The following is a 19,406-nucleotide window of genomic DNA, read 5'->3' on the forward strand; positions in this document are numbered from 1 at the left end:
TATCTAATAAGATTTTTAATTCCTTGACGGTAGGAACCATGGCTGATTTTTAGTGAGTCTAATTTAGTGAGAGCATTTAGTCCCCTTCTTAGCAGAAACAACCAGTAGAATAGCCCTACAAGACGTACCCATACAGGTTGTGTGACTGAAAACTCCAGAATGAAACATGAATCAGACTGGTCAATGTCCTGGATGTGCTCAGTAAAGACTGGTTTCCAGGGTTACTGACAGCAGAAAGCGTAGTAAGGGTGCCAATGAATAAAGGGGGAGTTTTAGAAACATGATGCCATTTTACTGCAGAGTTCTCATTCGTCATTATAAGCAGCATGAAGAGCGAGCTTACAGTGCATGATGCCAAGACACTACCTCCGGAACCTGCTCCCCAGAGGACCAGAGCTTGGCACACACATTCCTACCAGCCAGACCCATGCCAGACCTAGAGCCCCTGAAAGCAGGAACTCAGTTTAAAACAAACAAACCCTCATTCTCTAGGTAACTGATACAAATTTAAGATAGAGTAGTAGTACTCACAAACTCCGGGGTTCGGAAGTCCTGCTGACTTTTCAATGATCCAAAACCAGAGACAATTGTCTGTTCAAGGTTTTCCAAGGCTGAAAAGAAACAAACGGAAAAATAAATGAGCATGAACTTTCATTGTCTTACATACATTTTTTTTTTCGCCTTTAAGTCAGCAGCATCAGATTAATTACCGTGCCTGTGGCACACTTACACACTGACATTATTTAATGCTTTCAGGTACCAGGACACTCAAAATCTTCAGCAGCTGTTTCATCTATTGGACAATGCCATGTTTATAGGATATTAGGTCTTAAAATGCTCTGGGCTAGATCTACCATGGAAAATCATTTAGCTTCTACATGTAAGGACACAGCAACTAAATGTTATACAATTCTAGTTCAGGAACACTTTAGCCTATTGATGTCCTTTTTTCCTCTACTATGTCTCAGGAAACTGATGTGAAATCATTTTAGGGTAGTAATTTCAAAATCTGCTGAAAAGCACTATCTAATAGAAATACACTGGGAGCCAAACGAAATGTTCTAGTAGCTACATTAACAAAAATAAATAGGTAAAATTATTTTTAGCAATAAGATTTATTTAACCTGATATACCTAGATTATCATTTCAATGTGTATATTCAATATAAAAATTATTAGTTAAATATTTTACATTTGTGGGTATTAGTCTTATACTCACAACATCTCAGTGTGAACTAGCCACATTTCAAAACCTCAATAACTTCATGGGACCAGTGGTTACTACACTGGACAGTACAGTGTTAGAGAGATAAAGAAGCCAAATTCAGAGAGTGGGTCATTTTGCAAGACACTAGTCTCCTCTTGTAAACAAATTCCCGATGTGAATAAAAGGGACTGTTCCAGATTAAGCCACATTAAGAGAACAAAACAATCATCTGAAGAGTGTGGTTCTGGGCTGGATCCTGCTTTAAACGATCCAGATATGAAAGATTTCCAAACAAAATCAGGAAAATTTGATTATTGATTAAGCATTGGATTATATTAATATCAATAAGTGTGATATTGCAATTTTGGCCATATAGGAAAATGTTCTTAGTTAAATAAACTAACATAAATGATCTTAAATATTATTAAGTATTTAAATAATCTCATGTATCAACAGATCCAGCCTCTTCAACAAATCAATGACATGAAATATGCTGAGTATTAGAGATCTGAAGAACCCTATGGAGCTTCAGACAGTGTCCCGTGACCACCTAGAGGGGTAGGATGAGCTGGGAGGTGAGACAGGGACACATGAATACCTATGGCTGATTCACGTTGATGTATGGCAAAAACCAATACAATATTGTGAAGCAATTATCCTTCAATTAAAAACAAATAAATAAATAGCCCTAAGGAACAGAACTCCAGTGTGTGTTTTTTCCCATGCCACCAAACAATTCAGTTCTGACACGATCTACCTGAACGTAGCATCAGACTGCATAGCATATGTACGGCCTCAAGACTGCCCCCACTGCAAATGCCAACTGCAAGTCCAGGTTGCCACCTGTGCTTCTGACTAACCAGCTATATAAATCCGAGGTTCCCACCACCCTCTCCTTACGTTCAACTGATTTGTTAAGAGTGGCTCACAAAATTCAGAAACACATTTACTCTCACTTACCAGTGTGTTACAAAGGATGTTATAAAGGCCAGAGATGCACGGCCAGGTGCAGAGGTACAGGGGAAGGGGGTGTGGGGGCAGGGGCAGAGCTTCCACACCCTTCCAGGTGCACCGCTCTCCCCGCATCTCCACGTGTTCCCCAACCTGAAGCTCCCCAAATCTGGTCCTTTGGGGTTTTTATACGTGTATACATGGAAGTCACTCAGTTGTTTTTGACTCTGCGAACCTGCGGACTATACAGTCCATGGAATTCTCCAGTCCAGAATACTGGAGTGGGTAATCTTTCCCTCCTCCAGGCGATCTTCCCAACACAGGGACCGAACCTTCCCCCACACTGCAGGCAGATTCTTTACCATCTGAGCAACAAGGCAAGCCCAATGGAGGCTTCATTACAGAAGCATGACTGATTGATGATCAGTGGCCATTGGCAACTGATTCAACTTGTCCTCTCCCCTACCCAGGGGCCAGGGAGGTGGAACTGAAAATTTCTATCGTCAAATCACTTTGTGGGTTCCCCAGGTAGCCAGCCCCCCCCTCCTTTGGTTACCTAGGGGCTATCAGAGCATCTTATTAACATAATAAAAGGCATCTTTATCCCTTTCATCACTTAGGAAATTCCGAGTGTTTTTTAAAAAGGAGCTCCATGAGAATTCCCGAGTCTAGTGGCTTGAGTTCCAGGCTCTCACTGCTTCCATCCCTGGTCAGGGAACTAAAATCCCACAGGCCACAAGGTATGGTCAAAAATAAATAAATGTAAATAAATAAATAAGTCACCCTTGGGACTTCCCTGGTGGTCCAGTGGTTAAGACTCTGTGCTTCTAATGCAGGGGATGAGGGTTCAATCCCTGATTAGGGAAATAAGATCCCACATGCTGCACAGCATGACCAAAAAATTAAAAATTAAAAAAAAAAAAAAGAGCTCTGTGCCAAGAACCAAGGAAGAGTAAATATACACTTATTACAAATCACAATATCTCAACAACCACTAGCTACATGTGGTACTCACCTGGATCCTAACTTCAAGAAACTAGCTGTAAAGGTTTTTGTTTATCAAAACTAGGGAGACTGAGCATGGAATAAGCATTAAGTTATGTTAAATTACTTTTAATGTTATGAAATGCAGTGACTTTTAATTGCATATTAATTTTTTAAAAATCCATTAGAGGATTTTGTGAACAAAAGGCTAGGTTCCTATAGAACCAGAATAATTCCCTTCAATGGCCCAAAGGACAGCTGGGTATGTATAGGTGAAGGTCACTAAGAGACCTCTAAGTGACTGTTTAACAAAACCAAACTATCAGTCAACAATTCAGCTACTTAGCTTTGGCACTTCACCACCCCAATACTGGGATTAGATCTTAGGTTCACTCAGAATCTTGCCCACTATAATCCTACGAATTGTAATCCTATGGATTGCAAGAAAATGCCAGTAGAAAAGGACACAAATGATTCTAATGCTTCTGAAAAACTGAGTTCATCACAGTGAACCAAAGCAGAAACAAGAAACAGATGAGGGGAGCCAAGCAAGGCTTACAGAGCTGAGACCTGAGCCACAAGTAAGGTGCTCCTGAGAACTCTGGTGGACGACAGAAAGTACCGCACAGTCTGTTACATTCAGGTGCCAGGGTGATTCAAAGGTGAGATGGAGTAGGTGAGGAAAAAACTTATTTATTTATTAATATAAGATTAGATTAGGAAGAAATAGCATAGTAGTAAAATTAAGTGGAGAAAAGAAGCTGAATAACTTGGTTTATGTGGAAAGCCAATAAAGTTCCAGACAAGGAGCTTGCACCATCTACGTTAGGCCACCAGCGTTTGTTTGAATATCGGAGAGTGCCCCGCCTTGGGCTCTCTCTCTTACGGATCTTAGAAGCCGGGACAAGTAAGTAGACATGGCGAGCCTCCACGCCCCAGATGGGAATTCGGCCTGAAATTAGAGTAAAGAGGAGACACAGGGGAAACCAGTCCTTCCAATGACTGGGCCACCCCCCCCCCCATTGTCCTTCAAGGCCTTTTATACTTTTGATTATACATAGAGATCAGTGAGTAATACAAAGTTATGCAGCGTTAGCAGCCCAGACTCTTATCAAAACCAGGCTTTTCTCTCTCTTAGGTGACTTACATCATCTTCTGGCCAAAAGGACCAATTAACATTTTACAGCCTTTTTTCTGATAAGGGTTTGTCAACCATAAGACTTATTTGTGGTGTTCTTCCCAAAGTCTGGTGCCACTCTCAGAAAGCACTAAATAAAGTTACATTCTTACATAGCAAAGATACAGCAATTTATAACAAGTAAAAGGAGTACAGTGATTATAATAAAAGAAAAGTAATTAACTCAAAAGTCTAGTGTTGTTAACATCAAAACTATTATATATCCTTTTCCATATCCCATTTACATTGATTAACATCCTCCCAGGTGCCTAAAAGATAAACAAGATGGAGGCCTGGCAGCAATCATTGAGTCAACAGTGAAATCCTGTCACCAATATGATTTTTGGCTCTTTAGAAAAGGCTCTGTATCTTTAAGATGTTTTTAAGCTTTATTCCTCTCGTGGATGGGGGGCTGCAAGCAATTCACAAGCTGTAAGAGGTCCGGGGGAACCTGTTAGGCAAGCTAGAGAGTTATCAGAGGGGGTTTTTTTGCAAGAGACTGAAGCCCTGAATTAACTTTTTCCAGAGAGTGTCAGAAAAGTAGGATACAATAAGGCAGGCATATTCTTACTTTTGGGGGGTACATGCTCAGGAAATACCAGGGGGAGGCCTGATTCACCTTGCCCATCAAGGCCTCTGCCGCATGACCTTGTCACAGGTGGGATTTCTCACACTGGCTCCCGGCACTCAGGGAACTGGAATAAACTGGTTATTTCAACATCAGACCAAGAGTTGTCCAACATAATTACATGCTTGCAGATCACCTTTGAAAGTTGTCAAAATATATGTTTAGACTAGTGGCTATGAGGATGGGTTATCAACTGGTGTTTTGTAGTTTGGTTTAGAGGAAAAAGAAAAGATCCAACCTTTTCACAGAAGTAATATAGATATTGAATAAATTATACCTGTGGTATTTATGATTCATCTTTTTTTCTGGCAGAACTACCAAGTCAATGAAACATAATACGGCAGGTTTTTTTTTAAATGATTACCATCAATCTGAAGGGATGACTTGATTTTGCATCTTATCTGTATTCTTTTATAAATAGATGCTCAGTTTATCCATTATGTACCTGGGGTCAGCAGATGGGACAGAGCTGCTATCAGTGATTTTTTCTTTTAAATGAAAGGATAAGCTTAAGAAAGTACAAATTTTGCCTATACACAGAGAAGAAAGCAGATGTATTACCCAGATGTTCTATCAAATTAAAGGCATCTATGCAGCTTGACAGTATTTGAGAGAGAAAATATAGAACTATTTATAGTTTCAGTTATTCTGCTGGTAATGGAAACTAATAGATTTACTAGTTAATGTCAATGCAAAGGAGAAACTGTAAATTTAAGTGAATAAAACAGAAATGGCTTTATTGAAACATCATCTAGGTAGAACAAAGCTGCAGCTGTTGCTCTCATGACCTAATGTAGTACTGAGAAGCAAATGATTTATGATGCTAATATGATAATTATACTTCCCTACTAAGCGGCCCTGGTTACTCTTTGACATTCTCATTTCTGGTAATCTAACATAGTTGAAAAACTTCATTTCTCAGCAAAAATAGTCAAAATCAAGGTGACACTTTGAGGGCTTTTTATCAAAATAGGTGCAGAATCAGAGGGAAAAAATTCTAAAAAGGCAAAAATGTTCATTTTGTTTTCTTCTTGATATGAGTCATTTTAAAATGTAATATTTGGGAATGCATTTTTAGCATTGCCATAATGCTTCACTTTGTACTACAGAAGTACCTCCTTGAATGGCGTCATGATTAGCTCATTTAGTCCTGGCACTTGGAATATAAAAAGCATGTGGGACTTCTATGTTATCTGTTCATCAGAGCTGCTGAGAAAACTGGTTATTCTATGAAAAGTCTTTGCCTTGACATGTCAATAACATTTTGTATGGATGTGAAATTAGAGTTCAATTGGAAATCAGGTTCAACAAACATTCATTGCCCAGTTTATACATATTTTGCACAGTCATTGTCTTCTTAGGCCCTGGGGATACCAAGAAGAACCAAAGTTGCCTCTTCTTGAGTAAAGGAATTTGAAGCATGATAAATGCTATTTTTAGGATAATTAGTTAAGTGCTAGGCTAGACAGACTAGTGGAGTATTGTAGGACTACCAAAGAAAACACAGTATACACAGATATCAACTGATATATTACTAGCAAAACTCAAATAATTGAGGATTTGGTCAAAAGAAATCCACTATTTAGTTTTCCTAACTTTATGAATCAGATAACAATTAGTTTGAAATTTAAAAAAAAAAAGTTTTAAAACTTTATCAATGCAGTTACTATAGTAAGATTAAAGGAATAAAGTCATTGGTGGTAATAGTTGTGACATCCATGAAGGGCCCAATAGAAATGTGTAGAAGTCCACTCATAATAATGGGTTAATAAGAAAACAGTAGAAACCTCAGCAGAAAGTTGCAGTTCACCTGATTACTTGTCCATCAATCAGAAATGGAAATCATTCCAATTGCAAAATGAAGAGAAAACTTCTATAGCAAAGATGAGTAAGATTTACTTAAAATGTGTAATAAAAAGATCCATTATCTACATTTTATAACTTAGATAATCTATCATCCATCAGAAAACACAAAATGACCTCACAAGAACCTCATGGGTAAGACCCAGAGTGCCTGCTAAGCAGTGTCCCCACAATAAAAGTAATCAGAATTAGGCATACACAAAGCATCAGTACAGCAGGCCATTGGGTTCAAATGACATGTTCTTCATGGTGACTGGTTGTGACTGAAACCATCAGAGCAATAGCAAGTATATGAGAGACTGCAGAGAAAAACAGACCATGGCCAGGTGCAAAGGGCATGAATTAAGGAGACTGACTGGGTTGATTTGCAACTTAGCTGCATGATCCTGGGCAATGACTTATTCTCAGTTTATCTGAAACCAGTGATAAAATTACTTCCCCTGGTTATCTCACAGGTTGTGCAAGGAACACGAATGACAATTCAAAAGCATGTTGTAAAAAATAAAACATTATCTAAACATAAATTAAGTTCTTGTACACAGAACCTAATCATATCATGTCATGATTATATTATAAAAAATCATTATATCATATATAATACATAATTATATCTTTATATCATGATATAAAATAATGTAAACAGAAACTCCCTGGGTGTATTATAAAATGTCTGGCACTTCTAAAGGTTTGATCTTACTTCATCTTCTTTTTATCCTTGTTTTCACAGATGATGAAAAATTGCAGGTTATTAGTTGCCTGAAATCAACCACTAGAAGTGATATAATGGGAACCTAATTCCAAAATTGTACACTTTTTTTAATATACTAATGTCTCCTAAACTGCTCTAAATAATTTCCAAGAAGCCCTCTAATGCTAAATATTAGTTGATAAGAAATTAAATTAGCACTATAAGTCAGAAAAGTTTCTTGAAAAGCAAATAATGAAAAAACAGTAAAATTTATTGATATAGCATTCACAATTAGAAAAATTAATAGAAAAGCTCCACAAAATAAACAAATACAATATCCTGACAAGTAATTAAAGATATTCATGTGCCAAGAATGGAGCTAAGCGGTATGAGTACAAATATCAGGATGAAGATGGCATAGAAACTGTCCTCAGGAATCCCATGATTTAGTGAATGTACAATTAAAGAAATGTTAAAAGAATGGCCCATATCACGTTAGGATATGAAGATACATTCAGGTATTCAGGTTGGGCAGGATGTCTAGTGATCTGCCAGGTAGTCCTATACCTGAAACTCTCTTTGCCCACTGGACTACAAGTCTATGAAAACTGGATATCACATGTATCTAATATGTGACCTGAATACCAACACCCACCAGCCACTATTTTTAAAGAAACTACACACTTGGACCACCATTCCCTATCACTCCATAATATCCAGATATAACGCAGGCTTGCCCAGTCTCCATCCCCACACCACCTAAGGCTAAGCCTACACCCTACGTCTATCATCCTATGGTATCATACTTGGTCTCCAGGTTCCAGCATCTCTTCCTCTGGCCTCAGTTTCACAGGATCTACTGAATTTTGATGACAGGTAAGTGAAAATCTCTTTTCCCTATTTCCAGAGGCTGTAAATTTACAGATTATAAGCCTCAAAATATTAACTGCAATTCTAAAATGGGGCCAAAAAGTCATTATCAATGAAAAGAAAGTTAATAATGAAATATAAAAGACAAAGACAGGAGAATTTCTTTCCAGGCTAAGATGGCTGTGTTCTACTACCCAGGGCAATGGGCTTGATTCATAAAACCTCTATGCTGTATAACCCTGTGGCTTCAGGCACATCCATCAACCCATCAACCTTAAGTCTCAGTTTCCTCACCATTAAAATGTAGATTATAATACCTACAGGCTTCTCTGGTGGCTTAGATAGTTAAGAATCTGCGTGCAATGCAGGAGACCCAGGTTCCATCCCTGTGTTGTGAAGACCCCTGGAGAACGGAATGGCTACCTACTCTAGTATTCCTGCCTGGAGAACTCCATGGACAGAGGAGCCTACCAGGCTACAGTCCATGGGGTCGCAAATAGTTGGACATCACTAAGTGACTAACATTTTCACTTTCTATAATACCTACATCAGAAAGTGAAAAATAAACTAACTGATACATATATAAAAGTGACTTGAAGACTGTTAAATACTAATCCTACATAACTACTTTTTTTAAACTTCATTCTTTAATAAATTTTGTCATCCTTTACCATGTTAGGCATCCATTTTTCCTTTTGACTTTTTAGGTTGATTATCCCTACCAATCATTCTCTTTTTTAACATAATAGAAGTTTAAACATAGAAAAAGATAACACTAATTCAGCAAATATTTTTAAATGACCTCAATGTCTTAAAGACTGTTGGTTATTGCTTTCAATGAAAAGAAATGTGAATCAGGAAATGTTTTCCCACTTTCCTGAATCTGGATGGATCAGTCTCTTACCACAGCTTTTACAAGCATATAAACTCAATGACAGTACTATTTAAATGAAAAAAAAAAACTGTGGCATTCTCCTCTAATCATTCCTGGAATGCAAATTCCAAATAGAATTTCATGGATTCACTTAGAGTTCTGTTTTTCCCATCCTCAGAAAGATAAAAGTGTGCACCCCCACCTCTCAGATAATTCTGGAAGTGAAAAAAAATAGCTAAAGTGAGAAGAAGGCAACAAACAAAAAAACCACTAATGGATATGTCAAATTTGTTAGGGCAAGAACTTTCCCTTTTTTTCTGGAGTTTTTTTGGAGTCATGACTGGGACCTAGTACTATTAATACCTACCCATCAAGTAATTTAGAAAATTAATAAATACACTCCCTACATTATGGTAAAAACTGCCTTGTTTCAGAGTTCCCCATGTTGTATCTGCCTTCTTGATTAATGTATTATCATCAATTCAACCACCCAAACTAGAGTTGAGCTGTTTTTTACTTTTCTTTTCCCCATTTTTGATATTTAATCACTCATCAAGTTTTATCCTTTTTATATTCAACCTTATCTTAAGTACATTTAGTCTAGAATGCCTTCCTCTCAACTCTATTTTACCCTTTGTTTAAATTTTTATTTCAATGTCACCATTTATGTTAAGGTTAAATTAGTTGTCTCAACCTCATGGTCTTACAGCACTTTGCAGGTCTCAGTTCAGTTCAGTCACTCGGTCGTGTCTGACTCTTTGTGACCCCATGGACTCCAGCACGCCAGGCTTCGCTGTCCATCATCATATTCTGGAGATTGCTCAAACTCATGTCCATCGAGTCGCTGAGGCCATCCAACCATCTCATCCTCTGTCATTCCCTCCTCCTCCAACCTTCAATCTTTCCCAGCATCAGGGTCTTTGCAAATGAGTCAGCTCTTCACATCAGGTGGCCAAAGTATTGGAGTTTCAGCTTCAGCATCAGTCCTTCCAAAGAATATTCAGGACTGATTTCCTTTAGGATGGACTGGCTGGATATTCTTGCAGTCCAAGGGACTCTCAAGAGTCTTCTTCAACACCACAGTTTAAAAGTATCAATTCTTTGGCACTCAGCTATCTTTATAATCCAACTCTCACATCATTACATGACTACTGGAAAAACCATAGCTTTGACTAGAAGGACCTTTGTTGGCAAAGTAATGTCTCTGCTTCTTAATATACTGTCTAGGTTGGTCATAACTTTTCTACCAAGGAGCAAGTATCTTTTAATCTCATGGCTGCAGTCACCATCTGCAGTGATTTTGAAGCCCAAGAAAATAAAGTCTGTCACTGTTTCCACTGTTTCCCCATCTATTTGCCATGAAGTGATGGGATTGGATGCCACGGTCTTTGTTTTTCGAATGCTGAGTTTTAAGTCAACTATTTCACTCTCCTCTTTCACTTTCATCAAGAGGCTCTTTAGTATCTGAGGTTATTGATATTTCTCCCAGCAATCTTGATTCCAGCTTATGCTTCATCCATCCCAGCATTTTGCATAATGTCCTCTGCATATAACTTAAATAAGCAGAGTGACAATATACAGCCTTGATGTATTCCTTTCCTGATTTGGAACCAGTCTTTTGTTCCACATCCAGTTCTAACTGTTGCTTCTTAACTGCATACAGATTTCTCAGGAGGCAGATCAGGTGGTCTGGTATTCCCATCTCCTTAAGAATTTTCTACAATTTGTTGTGATACACACAAAGGCTTTGGTGTAATCAATAAAGCAGTAGATATTTTTTCTGGAACCCTCTTGCTATTTTGATGATCCAAGGGATGTTGGCAATTTGATCTCTGGTTCCTCTGCCTTTTCTAGATCCAGCTTAAAGATCTGGAATTTCATGATTCATGAACTGTTGAAGGCTGGCTTGGAGAATTTTGAGCATTACTTTACTAGCATGTGAGATGAGTGCAATTGTGTGGTATTTTGAGCATTCTTTGGCATTGCCTTTCTTTGGGATTGGAATGAAAACTGACCTTTTCCAGTCCTGTGGCCATAGCTGAGTTTGCAAATTTGCTGACATATTGAGTGCAACATTTTCACAGCATCTTCTTTTAGGATTTGAAATAGCTCAACTGGAATTCCATCGCCTCCACTGGCTTTGTTCATAGTGATGCTTCTTAAGGCCCACTTGACTTCACATTCCAGGATATCTGGCTCTAGGTGAGTGATCACACCATTGTGGTTATCTAGGTCATGAATATTTTTTTTGTATAGTTCTGTGTAGTCTTGCCACCTCTTCTTAATACCTTCTGCTTCTGTTAGGTCCATATCATTTGTGTCCTTTATTGTGCCTATCTTTGCATGAAATATTCCCTTGGTAACAAAATCACTAAATTTTGCAAGTCTAGTATTAATAAAATCCATTGTGTCGCTATGGAATCAAAAACTGATTACTGTATTACTAGCTATTAATATTAAAATATGGTATTTTTCAGTTGGTCTTCTCATTTAAGTATAGAAAAGAGATATAAAATTGAGTGATTATTTTAAATAAATTAATTTGCAGCTTATACTGAACAGCATCTCAATCACAGAGTAATGTGTGTGCATGCTAAGTCACTTCAGTTGTGTCCGACTCTTTGTGACCCCATGGACTGTAGCCCTCCAGGCTTCTCTGTCCATGGGATTCCCCAAACAAGAGCACTGCAGTAGGTTGCCATGCCTACTTTCTCACAAACTGGCTACATCCAAGAAGAGAAAATCTGGGTGAGAAACAGAGAGAGAAAGGCTATTCATCTCATTATCACACTGTGATCATGACTTGATTTTGTTCTCCACTTGGTCTATGAGCTCTTAGAGAGCAAGCCACTGTCTTAAGCTCCTTTACTTCCTTAGAACCTGGAACAACACTTAGCATATTAAGGATGCTCCATTGGGCAATGAACAAATGATGGAATGAATTCTAAGCGTTTGTCAGTCTAGAAAAGTTACGAGTGCTCAGTTCCTCAAAATGAACTTAATTATCTATGTAATAATAAATAAAGGTATTTTATATTTCCAGAAATATATTGCATTGATCCACACTGAGATATATCCACATACAAAACAGGCCAACAGGAGAATGTCCCTTCAAGACAGCAGTCTTCTAGTGTTTGGACAATATTCATAAAAAGAAGGGACTCTGCCTCTCCTCCACCCTACCCACTGATCCAGCAAAATATCAGCCAGAAACATTTCCTACCTGCAGCACAGAAGACACCATGGAAGAAGGAAACGGACAATTCGGTGAGTCCCTTGGGCATCTCATCCTCCCAGCCCTACCCCAAGTGGCAACTCTAAGGATTTCCTCCATGCACAAATAACAATACTGTTCCTGAGAAGAGCTCCAGGAAATATAATTTCTCCATCTTGTTACATTCCCAGTGATGCTTAGTGTTGTTTCAGTTCCTCTCAGTAGCCTGTCCCTATTCCCACAACCCTCTCCCAATAAGTCAGCTCCAAAGATATTCCTGGAAGTTAAACATGTCTCTTTTTGAACTCACATTATTCATTCTCACATCCCAACCAGATGAGCTAATGCTTTTCTAGGAAAGCCCAATATATATCACAAACCTATCAGATTCTAATTGAGTTTATCAGTTTCTTCATCATCTAAAAAAGTTTTATTGTAGTAACATAATATACATCACAAAAATTACCATATAAATCATTCTTAAGTGTACAATTTGGTGGCATTAACTCTGTTCACAATGTTGTGCAATCATAACCACTGTTTCCAAAATTTTTTCTTTTTTAAAAATCACCCCAGAGACTCTGGGAATCATTAAGCAACAACTCCATACTTCCTCCTTCCTCTAGTTCACAGTAACCTCTAATCTCCTTTGTCTCTCCGAATTTGCCTATTCTAGATGTTTCATATAAGTGGAATCATGATATTTGTCCTTTTGTTCACTTAGCATAATCACGTCAAGGTTCATCTATGTTGCATTATGTATCAAAACTTGTTTTTTTTTTTTTGGTTGAATAACATTCCATTGTAGGTATATACTGCATTTTGTTTATCCATTCATCTGTTGATGAACACTTGAGTTGTTTCCACCTTTCAGCTATCGTGAATAATACTGCAGTGAAACAATAGTGTATACCTATTTGTTTAGGTCTCCTGTTTTCAATTCTTCTGTGTATATACCTAGTAGTGGAATTGCTGAGTCATGCAGTAATTTTATTTCTAGCTTCCCAAGGAACCACCAAATTGTTTTCTGCGGTGGCTGCACCATTTTACGTTCCCATCAGCAATGCAGGAGGGTGTCAACTTCCCCGTATCCTTGTCAATACTTATAATTTTCTTTTTTAAAAAAAATTAGCCATTCTAGCATATGTGAAATGATGTCGTGATTTTGACTTGCATTTCCCTAATGACAAATGATGCTAAGCATCTTTTCATGCACAACTGACCATTTGAAGATCTTTTTTGGAGAAAGATCTACTCAAGTCCTTTGCTCATTTTTTACTTGGATTGTCTTTTTGTAAAGCTGTAAGAGTTTTTTATGTATTCTGGATATTAAAGGCTTATCAGATATATTATTTCCAAATGTTTTTCCCACCATTATTTTTTTTTTATTTTCTTGATAATATCCTCTGTTGCACTGAAGTTTTCATTTTCAAAAGTCCAATTTATCTGTTTTGCTGTTGTTGTCCATACTCTTGGTGTTCTATCTAAGAATCCACTACCAAATCCAAGGTCATAAAGGTTTCCCTCTATCTTCTCCTAACAGTTTTATTGTTTTGGCTCTTATATTTAAGTTTTTGATCCATTTTGAATTAACTTATATATGTGATGTGAGGTTGGGGGCCAACTGCATTCTTTTGGCATATGGAATCCAGTTATCACAAAAACATTTGTTTAAAAAAAGACTCTTTTTTCAACACTGAGTGTATTTGGCACCATTTTAAAAAATCAATTGGTCATTTCTGGGCAATTTCGTAACTCTCAATTCTGTGCTGTTGGTCTATATGTTTATTCCATATGCACGTCATCTCACTGTTTTGATTACTGTAGTAGATCTCTAGTAAGTTTCGAAATCAGTAGGTGTGAGTCCTCCAATTTTATTCCTCTTTTTCAAAATCGTTTTGGCTATTTGGGGCCCCTTGCAATTCCACATGTCTATGAGTCAGCTTTTTCATTTCTGCATCCTCTATCATTTTAACAAACGTATTTTTAAAATTTTAGATTTAATAACATAAACAGTCAATCTTAAAATTGAACTAATTTTTATTTAATTTTACCAATTTGGTATTATTTTTTAAAACACTGGCTAAGATGGTTGATGCTCTGTAAAGGACAAGTGGTATCAATTATAGAGGTATGTTCCAACAACATCTTGGAAAGTTATCACTATCACTCCACAGTCCAACTGCTTCAAGTCTCTTAAGACCCCCAGGGTTCCCAATGGAACACCACCCTGAGTTTGCAGTCGGCTGTGGTTCAGCTGAAACTTGGTTCTAGTCATTGATCTGTCAGTTCCCAGATTACAGTGATTATACATGTCCTGGGGATGAAAGAAGACACCACACATACATTTCTATTGTCTTTAAACTCAAAGCACATGTGAGTCATAACTCCATGCTTAACCTACCACAGTAGGCCTGATTTCAAAATCAGTTTTTAAGCCTAGGAGAGATGAGAACACAAAAATACAAGGAAAAAAACAAAACACTTTAGGTCCACATTCCCTTATCTAAAACTTTTGATGCCAAAGTTCAGAATTTTTCAGAATTCAGAAAGAAAATAACTCCTCTCTGTATATATTGTATATTACTATGCAACCTCAGCGGGGCCTGGGACAGCATCTCTTACTCAACCACGATCATGTTTTGCAGCCAAAAATGTGAACACTCTAATGGGATGAGTAAAAAACATAAGGAGTCTCATGTTGGCTGTGGTCAGGTTTTTTCCATCAGATCTGACAGGTTTTGTAACATGAATTACCAGAAAAATTTTTTTCTAGCACATTTTGGATTTTTGAATTGTGAGTAAGGATTTATGCAAGTTTAACTACTAAGAGTATATTTAGAACACAATAACAGGAAAGCTTTATTACAGCAGCTTGTCAGATACACATAGAGCAAAAAACTTGCAACTACCTTACAATGAAAGACTAAGAAGGAAAGATTCCTGGACTTTCATCACTTCTCAGCATCTCACAAACCGGCTGTGGTAGTGGTTTAGTCCCTAGAAGTTGTGTTCAACTCTCTGCGACCACATGGACTGTAGCCTGCCAGGCTCCCTTCTCCACTGGATTTCCCAGGCAAGAATACAGGAATGGGTTGCCATTTCCTTCTTCAATCTCACAAGCTGAGTGATTAGCAAATCAAAATTTCCCCCAGTAATCAGCTACAAATAAACTCTAACCCAAAAAATTGAACACTAAATTTGCATAAAAGGAAAATCAGAATTGATGTATCATTTCTAATTATGAAATTGACAGAAAATAGTTTTTAATACCAAACATTAGCAAAGATGCAAGGACAGATATTGCCACTGTTGGATTGTTTAAGTTGCTCAGTAGCAATCTGACAAATGCAGCAACAGTTCCAATACAAGTCATACCCTTTGAATTTATAATTCTATGAAACAATATTTGCTTTCTTAAATAGGAGACAGCTCTATGATGATACATAATGCAATTATTTAATTTTGGAGGAAAATACTCATGACATGGAAAATTTTAACAATGTATTTAATGTGAAAAAGATTATAAAATGAGATTTCAGTTCATACCCAAAATAATTGAAAGCAGGAACTCAAATACTTGTACACTAATGTTCATGGCAGTGTTATTCACAGCAGCCAAGAGTTAGAAGCAATATGTGTTCATCCACGGATAAATGGATAAACAAAACATACAATGGAACATTGTTTAGCCTTAAAAGCTAGTTCTGTCACATGTAACAACATGGATGAATCCTAACGATATTATAAGTGAAATCAGCCAATGATAAAAGGCCAAATACTCTATGATTCCACCTACATGAGGTCCCTGAATAGTCAAATACAGAGGGAAAGAATGTAAATGGTGGATACCAGAGGCTGGTGGGAGGCAAGAACGGGGAGCCATCGTTTAATGGGTGCAGAGTTTCACTTCTGCAAGATGAACAAGCTCTGGAGATGGATGGTGGGGATGGTTACACAACATGAACTTGTTTTATGCCACTGAACCATACACTTCAAAACAGTTACAACGGTAAACTTTACGTTATATATATTTTACTACAATGAGAGAGAAAAAAAGGGTAGTTTAAGTTTGCCAACAATTGTGGATAAGGTTGTAAGGCAGTAGGGACTGGGAGTTCTTAGATGAGCAGAAATAAGATCTGTGTCATGCTCTACCCTCCTTAGCAGAAACCTCTCTAAAGGGACCTCTCTGGTGGTCCACTGCTTAAGAATTTGCCTTCCAATGCAGGGATGTGGGTTCAATTCTTGGTTGGGGAATCAAGATACCACATGCCATAGGGCAACTAAGCCTACAGACCTCAAGCTCTAGAGCCTGCAAGCTGCAACCACTGAGCCCATGCACTACAACTAAAGAAGCCCATGAGCCCATGTGCCACAACCAAGACCCAGTATAGACAAAAAACTGAAAAAAAAAAAAAAACCTCTCTCAAGTTCATAATCTATGTTAGTGGTGGTGGGTATAGAGGGCTCTCACAGTGCTCTTATCACCTGGCTTGTATTTTAACTCTCCCTTTGGCCATGAATCATTTTCCAATTAACTGAAGAGGGTATTAAGAAAAAAAAAAAACTCCTATATACACTATGATATTTAAAATTTATGTGGAGGTAAAAATAAACTTAAGCAAAAGATAATAGGTAGCAGAATATCAGGTGTTTTTTCACTTCAGTTCAGTTCAGTCGCTCAGTCATGTCCAACCCTTTGTGACCCCATGAATAGCAGCATGCCAGGCCTCCCTGTCCATCACCAACTCCTGGAGTTTACCCAGACTCATGTCCGTCGAGTCGGTGATGCCATCCAGCCATCTCATCCTCTGTTGTTCCCTTCTCCTCCTGCCCCCAAGCCCTCCCAGCATCAGAGTCTTTTCCAATGAGTTAACTCTTCACATGAGGTGGCCAAAGTACTGGAGTTTCAGCTTCAACATTAGTCCTTCCAATGAACATCCAAGTCTGATCTCCTTTAGGATGGACTGGTTGCAGTCCATCCCTCAACTGCAAGGGTTGAGTCCCTTGCAGTCCAAGGGACTCTCAAGAGTCTTCTCCAACACTACAGTTCAAAATCATCAATTCTTCGGCGCTCAGCTTTCTTTATAGTCCAACTCTCACATCCATACATGACCACTGGAAAAACCATAGCCTTGAATAGATGGACCTTTGTTGACAAAGTAATGTCTCAGCTTTTTAATATGCTATCTAGGTCAGGGTCAGTGGCCGAGAGGAGCAACCCCATGCCCGAGGTCGGGGCAGTGGCCGAGAGGAGGTACCCCATGCCCGAGGTCAGGGGCGGTAGCCAAGAGAAGCAACCCCACGCCCAAGGTCAGGGACAGCGGCCGAGAGGAGAAACTCCATGTTCAAGGAGTGGCAGTTACGTGGGCGCGGGAGGGCCAAGAGGAGCTACTCCACATTCAAGGTCAGGCGGGGTGGACGTGAGGAGTACCCCATGTCCAAGGTAAGAGAAACCCAAGTAAGACGACAGGTGTTGTGAGAGGGCATCAGAGGGCAGACACACTGAAACCATAGGAACAGAAAACCAGCCAATCTGATCGCACGGACCACAGCCTTGTCTAACTCAATGAAACTAAGCCATGCCGTGTGGGGTCACCCAAGACAGACGGGTCATGGTGGAGAGGTCTGACAGAATGTGGTCCACTGGAGAAGGGAATGCCAGACCACTTCAGTATTCTTGCCTTGAGAACCCCATGAACAGTATGAAAAGGCAAAATGACAGGATACTGAAAGAGGAACTCCCCAGGTTGGTAGGTGCCCAATATGCTACTGGAGATTCAGTGGAGAAATAACTCCAGAAAGAATGAAGGGATGGAGCCAAAGCAAAAACAATACCCAGTTGTGGATGTGACTGGTGGTAGAAGCAAGGTCTGATGCTATAAAGAGCAATACTGCATAGGTGTTTTTTACCTGTCTATATTTTTCAAATTTTTCACAGTGAACATAATATAAATGTGAACATGTCAAGAAGCAGCTCAGCCTTAACATGCTCAAACCAAAGTTGTTGATTTCTGCCCTGCACTCTGCCTTCACTCTATAAAAGACTTGTGAATAGTGAATTATCACTAACCATAGAGAACAGTAAACAGCGTTAGTTGCTCAGTCATGTCCGACTCTTTGGGGCCCCATGGATTCAGCCTGCCAGGCTCTTCTGTCTACGAGATTTCCCAGGCAAGAATGTTGGAGTAGGTTGCCATTCATTTCTCCAGGGGATCTTCCCAACCCAAGGCTTGATCCTTGGTCCCAACCTAACAGGCAGATTCTTAACCATCTGAGCCACCAGAAAAGCCCTCTACAAAAGACTTGCTATATCCCAAATCTCCCCCATCTCAGTAATTTCATCAAATTAATCAGACCAAAACTGTTGGAATCATCCCTGACCCCCAACCCTCCTACCCTCACATTTGGCTCCTCAATAAATCACATCAGTTGAATTTTCACAATCTACCCAGAAACCAGCTACATGTCACCATTCCCATTGGGCCTAGACAACAGAGACTAACACTTGGAAAGTGCTTACTATGCTCCAGCGCCTGTTTTACGCTACGTCCCTTTTATATACGAACCCATTTCCTCCTCACAACTGCCCTAAAAAGGTAAAGATAAGTACTATATAATAGTTTGTTCTATACTGATGAGGGGATTTTCCCCAAGATTACACAGCTCATAAGCAGGAGAATCCTAATTTGAACCCAGGAGCCCACAGGCTGTGCTTGTACTTATTATATTATACTAGCCTTGGATAGCTTGCTTTCCTGCATTATTCAAGTCTCTGTAAAATATCCCTGCCTCCAAGACACTGTCCCTCAAATCCTAAATTACACGGCCCCAGAGCAGAGCCCTTGCTCACCTTAACTTTAGTACTTAATAATCACTTATTACAGATTGTAAGTGAGGGCTTCCCTCATAGCTCAGTTAGTAAAGAATCTGCCTGCAATTCAGGAG

The 19,406-nt window shown here is 38.7% G+C and overlaps 1 protein-coding gene across 2 annotated transcripts in view; it reads right to left on the minus strand.

The window, feature by feature from the left end:
* Positions 1–19,406, minus strand: part of ANO6 (anoctamin 6) — a 235,836-nt gene that overhangs the window by 135,424 nt on the left and 81,006 nt on the right. For both annotated transcript variants that reach the window (XR_008199419.1, XM_052641519.1), the window contains exon 2: positions 532–611. Coding sequence is in view for 1 of the 2 variants with exons in the window: in XM_052641519.1 (XP_052497479.1) it covers positions 532–611 (80 nt within the window). In the remaining variant the exon portion in view is untranslated. The remainder of the gene's footprint in view (positions 1–531; positions 612–19,406) is intronic.

Source organism: Budorcas taxicolor, chromosome 5 (assembly GCF_023091745.1).
Source record: "Budorcas taxicolor isolate Tak-1 chromosome 5, Takin1.1, whole genome shotgun sequence".
Classification (NCBI taxonomy): domain Eukaryota; kingdom Metazoa; phylum Chordata; class Mammalia; order Artiodactyla; family Bovidae; genus Budorcas; species Budorcas taxicolor.